General features: G+C 38.9%; 1 protein-coding gene across 2 annotated transcripts; it reads right to left on the reverse strand.

The window, feature by feature from the left end:
- Positions 1-839: 839 nt before the first annotated feature.
- LOC104967937 (calsenilin-like) lies at positions 840-6288 on the reverse strand. 2 transcript variants are annotated; one of them, XM_010797479.1, is made up of 10 exons: positions 6166-6288; positions 5782-5922; positions 5369-5371; positions 4129-4253; positions 2296-2365; positions 2122-2192; positions 1935-2042; positions 1751-1855; positions 1386-1448; positions 840-1296 (listed from the first exon to the last, which is right to left on the reverse strand). In XM_010797479.1, exons 2-10 carry the CDS (start codon positions 5882-5884, stop codon positions 1249-1251), a joined length of 696 nt encoding a protein of 231 aa, XP_010795781.1. In that variant the 5' UTR covers positions 5885-5922; positions 6166-6288; the 3' UTR covers positions 840-1248. The 2 variants fall into 2 exon arrangements, with proteins under 2 accessions (XP_010795781.1, XP_010795779.1); XM_010797477.1 differs by having other exon boundaries at positions 5782-6288.
- Positions 6289-9381: the final 3093 nt, after the last annotated feature.

A 9381-nucleotide genomic window follows, 5' to 3' on the forward strand; every position in this document is an offset into this window, starting at 1 on the left:
AAATGAATGGTTGGTTTCCAAAAAAAACCATACCTAAATCCCAAATCCCCTCAAAAAGATGTCCGCCTAATCATAACTAGCTGAACTATAACACACATAAACAACACAGAGTCATTCATTCATTTGACTGTTGAAAGCATAGGAAATCTGACTTAAACTTTTCACCATAAAAGAATGAAGAAGGAAGGAAGAGTTGTTGAGATGGGAATGAGAACGGGTTGCATCTTGAGTCTTCACAGTTTCTTAGTTGGAAAATAAATAACATTTTTTCTGTACTATTGCTGTGTTAATCATCCACCAAGGACCCTGAAATAGATCACATGAGCACTTCATTGAATAACTTGGAAAATCAATGTGCACACAAATAGAGAATTGGTCAAACACGCTAAAGAAGTTTAACAGCCAGCAGGGTTAAACCGTTTTAACATTTTCTTTCGGAAATACCAAGACTGTGATGCTACACAGAAGTATGAGAGCAACACAGGACTTTGAATAAGGAAGATGACTGTTCAGAAAAAAACGAAACGCTAAAAATAGTGGGAATTTGTTTCAGGATAAAATCAAAGAACGTCTGACTTGGACAATTTGTTCATTATCTTGTGTACAAAGGATTGACTCATTCGATTTGTTTTTGCGTGTAGCATGGAAGTTGCATAGTACTTAGTTTTATAGATGTTTTGCAGCCGAACAGTTACATAACTTCAAATATAAGACGTCCGATGTAATCATGGCAAGATGTTGAGTTGTGCAAGACTTTTTATTCTGTAAATAATTAAGCCCCGCTTGCACACATCCCTGCTTTGTGTGTCATGAAGATATTCAGTAGATCTTTCAGAATGTGAAGGTAGTTTATTTATTTCAGCAGGTTTTGCGTCAACATGTCAATGACAGGGTCACATTTAGGACACAACAATGTGTAGAACTCAAACATAAATATACTTTTTGTTTGTCTTCAATGTCGTTTGCATCACATGCTTTGTTGGGCATTCACTCATGCTCATCTGGTGATTACTTTTTTCACATTCCCTTCATGTACATAAAAAAAATGTTCATGCAAAAAAACACTTGTGGTGATTTCTGCACACTTCCCTGCATAGAACAGTTGGACGGGAAAAGTAATAGTTGTTTCCACTGTGTGTTAAAATGAGTCAAATATGTTGCACGACCTGGTTTACCCTTTCCAGGAAGGATGAAGTTATTTCATTTGCAGCTGGAAGCGCTTTACTGATCCCCGTCTCTAAACAGAAACTAGATGACGTTCTCAAAGAGCTGCATGGAAGCCATAATGTTTTCATCCTGTTGAGAAAAGAAAGCAGATGGAAGAGAAAATGTGTTTGTTTGTTTTGAAAGCTGCATGAACTCACTCAGTTTGACCGGAGTTTTACCTTTTGACAGGTTTCTATGAACTCATCAATAGTCACCACGCCGTCTCTGTTCCGATCCATTTTCTGAAAAATGTCAGACATGGAAAGGAAACATTGCACAATTAATGAAGTGTAAAATGATATTTATCTAAAGTACAACAGTGTGTCACAACATGATAATGATTATCTGTGGTTTTAAAAGAGGTCCAGCCTTCAGAATGATTAAACAAACGGCTTTGTGTTATTGAGAGGGTGTCAACGGAGAGTGTCACTGGTCAAACACCCTACAGTATACAGGTTCATTGACACACACTGTGACTTGATACAGTATAGGCCTACTGAATGTATTAACATTATTAAGCTTTGTGGCTGCATAGATAACAAACCTGGAAGAATCTCTCCACATGCTCATATGGAGAATCATCCCGTACACTGGGTAAGGTATATCTGCCCATCATGTCATAAATTGATGTCATTATTGCCATCATTTCCTGCAGGAAACCAGAGACACAGACAGAAATGAAGAACCTGCAACACATTTTGTTTTGTTTTCCTGTTTGTTGAAGTTACCTCTTTTGTAACGTAGCCATCTTTGTTGATGTCGTACAAGTTGAACGCCCATCGAAGTTTCTCTGTGACAGAGCCTCTTAGCAACACAGACAGTCCTATAACAAAGTCCTGTAAAAACAATAAGACGTATTATTATAACCTCTCTTTTTGGTTTCTTTCACAAATATTCAGTCAGTGGTGCACTCACCTCAAACCGGATGGAGCCACTTCTGTCCATATCAAATGCTTGGAACAAGAAATGTGCATACATGGTTGCGTCTGAGAACATAAAATGAATATACAATACACTTAAGAAAGGTACTAGTTGTATACTGAGAATCAGATGCTTATATAACACCAGTTCATTAATTGAATACTGTACCTCCTTGAGGGAAGAACTGAGAGTAAATGCTTTTGAAAGTTTCCTCATCCACCAGCCCACTGGGACATTCCTGTGGAAGGAAATAAACATTTACATAATTTAAGTCAGAGCGTACACTATTCATAATAAATTATATTTGAAATTACACAGTTAGAGTTATGTAATAACAAGAATAACAGACAATAATGGTTATGGCATTCTATCATTGTATTCTCCTGTGCAGTATCAGCCCCTGCCTGAAATGCAGATCTAATGTATGGCCACAAGAGGGCATAAAGAACTTAAAAAAACCTTCACTATTTATGGAACATCTCTATGGGGCCCTTGGTTCTTTTTTTGCAAAATAAATACCCACAATGCAGCTACCCCAGATTACTTCAGCAATGAAAAGCCTTAAGGCACATGTGTAAACTCTGGTGAGACAATTCCTTAAGTAAATCAAGGTAAATGCAAGTAGTGCATGTAAAGGAAACAGTAACAGACAGACAGAGAACATTAGATTTTGAAAATAAAATCTCTTAAAAGGGCATTTTCCCATTATATTTCACTTAGAAGACCACCTAGAGCAGGGGTCGGCAACCTTTTTGATATGAAGTGCCATTTAAAAAAAATATGTTTATCAGCGNTCATGCAGAGTGAGATGAGATCGCTGTCCCTTTAAGAGAGAGAGAAAGAGGGGTGTGGCTTGTGCATGTGTGTTTGTGGATGGTAGAGCGACAGTGAGGGAACGTGTGTTTGTTTCTGGAAGTGAAACGAGGCAGCAAAAACAGAGGTCTGTGATGTATTTTGTGAAACAGAAGAACAGCTAAATAAATGCAACGGCCTCCTAAGAAGAGCTCGCCACTCTCCAGTCATTTAAGCTAAAGTGGGTTATTGAACCTGAAGCTTGTTGCTTCTTCCCTCCTCGACTACGGTCTGGGAGCCGACAGGAAAGTTCAACACACAGATGGCCCTTTGTAGCATATTATTTCGATGAGAGATGAGCAGATCGCCACTGGGCTTTCAACTAAATACACAGCCACGCAAAAACTGCGGCATTTGTACAGCTCCTTATGGGTAGGCCTACTGCAATTAGTGAAGTGCTTTCCTCCGTGGTGAAACGATCAGCACTGCACCACGGAGGAAAGCGGCAGAAAGTCACCTGGAGATAAAGAGAACGGGGCTGCGTTGAGTGCATGGCAGGTAACGGGGAGACGCGCTCTGGCGGCGGTCTCGTTCAGGATCCGAAAATACAATTTAAATATTTTGCACACTTATTCCTAGTGTGCCACTGGTTACGGTGCCGCGTGCCAATGCTGGCACGCGTGCCAGGGGTTGCCGACCTCTGACCTAGAGCAAGTCCCCCTGTAGAGATTTCATTACAGTTTGTTTACTCTGAAGGTCTCTTACCATTATGTGACGTTAAGGGCTCAGGAACGTGAACACATTTGTTTATATTTAATTAAAGTCCGATTTGTTAACATTAGCTTGCACTCTTCTTCTTCCCTTAAAGGCACATAATCGTCACTAACTGTCGATTCATTACCCATTGTTTTGTCAACAACATTTTGTGGATAGCCTGAAAAGTGGAGATTTATAGTAGCAGCATATTAATCCTAATTGTTTGGGAAATATGTTAAATAACCACATATGGGTAAATATTGGGACATCCACATCATTTTGGCCTCATATCTGGTGTAATGTAAATATAAATGTGTCTGCAAGCTTTATTCTGGTCAATGATTGATCCGTCTCAACTGGACCCCTGCGCCACCGTTAACTAATGATTTTCGTTAAGATGAAGGCTCGTCCTCTCTAATCAGATCCACTAGCGCTGACTGATTGTTTTCATACATTTTTAAAGCCTCTGTAGAGCGACTGGAGCTCCTTCCTGGTGAACTGTGTCTGGGCCTGGAGCTGATCGAGGCCCTCGGGCTGGTGACGCACCATGGAGAGTTCAAGTTCTCCGTCACAACTGTCTGTCAGTGGGACACAGAGAAAATAGGGGGTGGGGTGGGAAATAAGGGGAAGAAAAAAAGAAGGAGGAAACAGGGGAAGGACAAGAAAGAAAGACCACAAAGGACAGGGAGAGGAGGAGTTGAAAATACTAGAAAATCATAATAGATGGGAGGCAAAATATAAGTACAGAACATAACACAAAATGCTCACCATCTGTACAGACCACATAGAAATTCAAAAAATTAAGAGGGATATGTAATACAAGGAAGTGGGTAAGAGATACGAAACAAAGTAGTTAGAAGAATGTACAGTATTGCTTAAATATGATAAAAACACACCAATGGTGTAAAATGTTTAGGGATATTTTTTGATAAAGAAGATGACAAATATATTAATTAGAGGAGCGTCTACTGTAGCTTGGAAAAATGAGGGTAGTTAGAGGAAATAAGCATGAAATACAGTATAAGTATAAATAAGTGGTGGAAGCAGTTCAAGGAATTGTTGACATCTTGGCTGTGTCCAAAATAACCCCCTCTTTCACTAAACCTCTTATTCCTTCATAATAACCAGTCATTTATATACTGTATAGTATGGAATAAATTGAGATTTCTTAACACAAATAAATATCATTTCGTGCCTGTAATTGACAAGTGTGTTACTACTTAAACTTGAACACACATTTTAAAAACAAATTGTTCTTAAACCTACATCTTTGCTATAAAAAGGGGGGATTAATCATGAAGAAATAAGGCTGCCAGGAAATACACAGACATAAAATCTACATATTTTTGGTTACTTTTTTTGTGATAATTCTGACATTTGGATAAATAAATGGACAGTAGAGAGGGATTTCAGACACATCCTCTGGTTTGCTTTATAATCCCAGGTTTTACTAATTAACATTGGGGGAAATTCTGCAACATCACCTGAATACAAGGCAGCCATAATTCATTTTAGTAACACCGTGTTTGACAAGTCTAGATGTCCAAAAGGGAATATGCATTATTCTATCAGCCAAAGGGACAGTTCATTTAGATAACAAATGAAGGGAAGGAAGTTTACAAAAGATAGCTGGGATTAAAATAAAAACCTTATTGATAATACCGGAATGAATACCTCAAGAAGTACTACTCACCATCTTTAAAGAAAGCACAACACAAAAGTTGACCAGCAAGAGATGGTGGTGAAGAAAATGAAAGGGGGAAGAAGAAACTGTTAATGCTTAATCTCTAAAAGTGACACAAACATACCAACACAGTGAACACATTTAAAAAACAACAACAACATAAAGGTGAACATGCTATTATGTACGCTGAAAGAGTTTGTGGTTGCCTCAAATGTCCCAGGAGTAACAATTACAGCAACAACAAATATTTCTATATACTTTATCCTTTCCTTTTGAAATCCATAATCCACATCCCTTTAATATTTTACAGCTGCCTTATGTGACTGCACTCACTTATAATTTAGCACCTCAACAAAACAACTGGAAAGTTTAAACGATTTTTCTTCTTCAGAAAATCCCATGCAAAGGTCTCAACATCTTACCTTCGAGTGACAAGGGCTCCCAAACTCCAAACTGTTTGAGCACGACATAAAACAGCCCGAATACAACAGCAATGGCAATTACTTCCATGCCATCCATTCCCATTGTTGCCTTGCATTAGATACCGCCTGTTCAAAAGCCCTCTAAAAAAAAAACTTGATGTCAATTTCCTCCTGCCACGTCAGGGATTTTGTCCAGGATCACTTAAAAGAAACCCCTGACTTCAACCACTGACCAATAAAGCAACAAATAGAATCCTCATTTGCCTGCAGAGCATCCTCGTTTGGATTAAAAGTCCGTCATGTGTGCAGAAAAATTACAATCATAGTGTTAATCGACTTAAATGATCCAAAGCTTTCCAAAAAATCCAACAGCTGGTGTTTTACCTCCTGGATAGTTCATTTTAGGATCTGTCCAACAACTCAGGGGCTCCACCCCACACTCACTCCATCTCCTCTCTGTCCTGATCTGTGTGTTTGAGTGTGTGTGTGTTGGAGGTTTGTAGGGGCAGGAGGGGGTTGTTACTGAAGGAATTTCTTTACTAATAGTCCCTGATTGACAGTCTGTATTTGCTCAGTCATTTCAAGGATGCAAAGCTGTAAAACCAAGCATTGATCCACATCCGCTGATGGCTGGGATTTGAGCAGCACTTATAAAGAAGGAGCCGGCCCTGCCCTGTGTGGCGCTGCTTGTTTCTCCTACGTCAACCAGCCGCACACATATTCAATAACTCAGCAGGATTCACTTAAAGACGAAAAAAAACGGTGACTGTTAAACCGGGGCTTTGTTTACGACACTGTAGTTAAGCAAAGGGCAGTTACATCTGTGCTGAACGATGAGCTGCACACCTTTGAGGTCAGTAAGAAGCCTCTGTAAAATGCTCCTTCCATGCTTACATGTTGGTGTAAAAGTACTTTTTGTTGTTGCAAAGGCACGAGTGAGGCTTTGTATTATTGTGTGCCGCCGGAGGACAATGTAAGTGTTTGAGAATAGTTCACAGCTGATGACTCTGCACAACATAATGGACTCAGTTCAAGTAGGAAAGGGGGGTGGAGGGCAAATCAATTGTTGAGAGATAAATATTGGTCTAAGAAGAGGGAGAGAAGGCAGGCCAGAAATGCATTTTGATTGCCGCCGATGGTTTATGTAAATAGCCTTGTACTTAATGTCTGAGTCAAACAGCTAAGGTGCACTGATGAACTGGGATGGTGCAATTTCCAAAACAACAAAAAACATTTGGCCGCTGCACAGAGCAGTGTAACAGCTGTATTTCATAGGGAGATTTGGTGTCGTAGTGCGTGATTGTTTGTGTTCTTTTAATAAAAGTTGTGTGTCATAAATCAAACAAGTTCCTAAGTTGAGTATATGGAAGAATAGTATTGTTTTTTTGTAAATTGTCACTAAATCACCCTACTAAAATACATTGAACTAAATAATAGCCTTCATTTTTCCCTAATAAGCTTAATTTTGCCTTACACGAGTCAGAGGATTTAAACTGTGTTGATTGATCGTCTAGCTAACTAGTTATCCTTTACTTACAAACATAGATTTTTATAAAGTGTTTTTGATGTGTTGGCTAATCCTACCTCGACGGAGGAAACGCACTCGGCCATTAGAGAACATGCAAGATGTATGAGCTAATGTGGGAACTGGCCTAACATAAACAATAAGGCAGCAGTATAATGTTTAATGCACCCTAAGTGCTGATCTACCCCCGTTCTTATATTAAACACAGCGAGGTGGCTTAAGCATGCAGAGATGCAGACAGTGCATCAGTTTCCCCCTCAGGCTTTAATGACTGTGGAGAGAGCATTACAGCTCAGAGCCTCAGCTCATCCATCAAACACGTCACAGGTTCTCCTCTCAGGAAGAAACACCCGAAACATCGCTCTCTCTCAGCCTCTTTCTTAGTGCATGCTTTTATCTTTTTTATTGATTTGTATGCATTTTCTTTGTCAAGAAATGCTTTACATTGCATTTTTTTTCAAGGTGGATTACACCTTCCATTGCCCAGTTTTTTTAAAACTTTTTGTTTATTGAATAGTTTTTTTTCCATACTTTGCTAAAATATACAAACTCATTTCTAACTTTTAAGTAAATAAGTAAAAAAAAAAAAACGAAGAAACTTGCCTTATCATATCCCTTAAATTATTTTACATATAAACATGTGTCCCCTCTGTGCTAAGAGATTCGGAAAGCTTCAGTAAAAAAAGATCCCCTCTCTTTTTGTCCTGAACCATTTTTATAAAAACCTGTCCAACCAGATTTTGGCCACTTTGTGATGTCATAATGTTTTTTTGGGTTGTGCAACCATTAGCCAATAACCAACCAAGGTAACACCGTATTACCTGAATCTCCTCCTAGAGGACCATTGATGAGCACACATCAGAAAGGGGCGTGGCCAGCAGCAGCTCATTAGTATTAAAGCGACAGACACAGAATCAGCACTTTTGAAACAGGGCTGAAACAGAGGGGTTTATGGGATGCTACAACGCATGATCTGTTTGGTATTTTAGCCAAACACTTCAGAGACATCATGTTTTATCTGAGAACTATAATATATTTTTGAAAAAGAGTATAATAGAGGACCTTTAAAGTTAAAGTCCTAAAGCTGTAAATGCAGCTATATATAGCCTACCTACAGTATGTGATGGCAAAGTGAATACAAAAGTTCAACATCCTCTGCTAATCCTTTGCTGCAGTTCTAACTCACAAAATCAGAGAAACAATAATGTATGAATCACGTTTTAATATTACACAGCAATTCCATATTTTCCTGCACAATCTTATAACTATTAAGAATTTGTGTTGCATATTTTGCACTTGCATATATATCATATTGTTGTGCATGAGATACATTAAGGCTTGCGAGAGTGAGTGCAGACCATCTTGTCTTTTGTCGAACACTCAGGTGATACTATGTCTACACACCAGTAGATGGCGATCAAGTTGCTTTAAAGTTAAGGAGATATGCTTTAACACTTAAAGGTGGGGTATGTAATTTATTTCAGAAACACTTGTTATATTCCATGGAAGCTCAAAACTTCCCGATAGCAATGATTATATTAAATGCTTTGACAAAAAATACATTAAATGTCATCTGTGGAAGCCGTAGTGCTGTAAAAAGCACGACCAATAATTTTAGCCGGCCGGCTAAAATAACTGGATGGCCTACCTGCCTGTCAGCCTTCATCTGTGCACAAACTTATCTCGTGCCCTCATTGGTCATGTGCACGTTCGTGTGTGTTGGAGGAGGGGCTCTGTAAGAAAGTCTGAAGGAGGAGGCAGATTTTTTCCGGCTGTGTATTTTCAAATTCTAGCGCAGTCGAGCTGGTTTCTCCAAAATTACATACCCCACCTTTAACACATTATTTCCTTTTAAAACGTAACCAATGGTCAAATGGATTCATATAATGTTGAGAGTGAGAATACATATACAGTTGCAAGAAAAAGTATGTGAACCCTTTGGAATTACCTGGATTTCTGCATAAGTTGGTCATAAAATGTGTTCTGATCTGCACGTTTGCAGTTTGCAAAAGAGCACCTGGATATAATATTCTGTGGACAGATGAAACCAAAGTTGAGTTGTTTGGAAGGAACAC

The sequence above is a fragment of the Notothenia coriiceps genome, unplaced genomic scaffold, assembly GCF_000735185.1.
Source record: "Notothenia coriiceps isolate Sejong01 unplaced genomic scaffold, NC01 NC01_scaffold00037982, whole genome shotgun sequence".
NCBI lineage: Eukaryota > Metazoa > Chordata > Actinopteri > Perciformes > Nototheniidae > Notothenia > Notothenia coriiceps.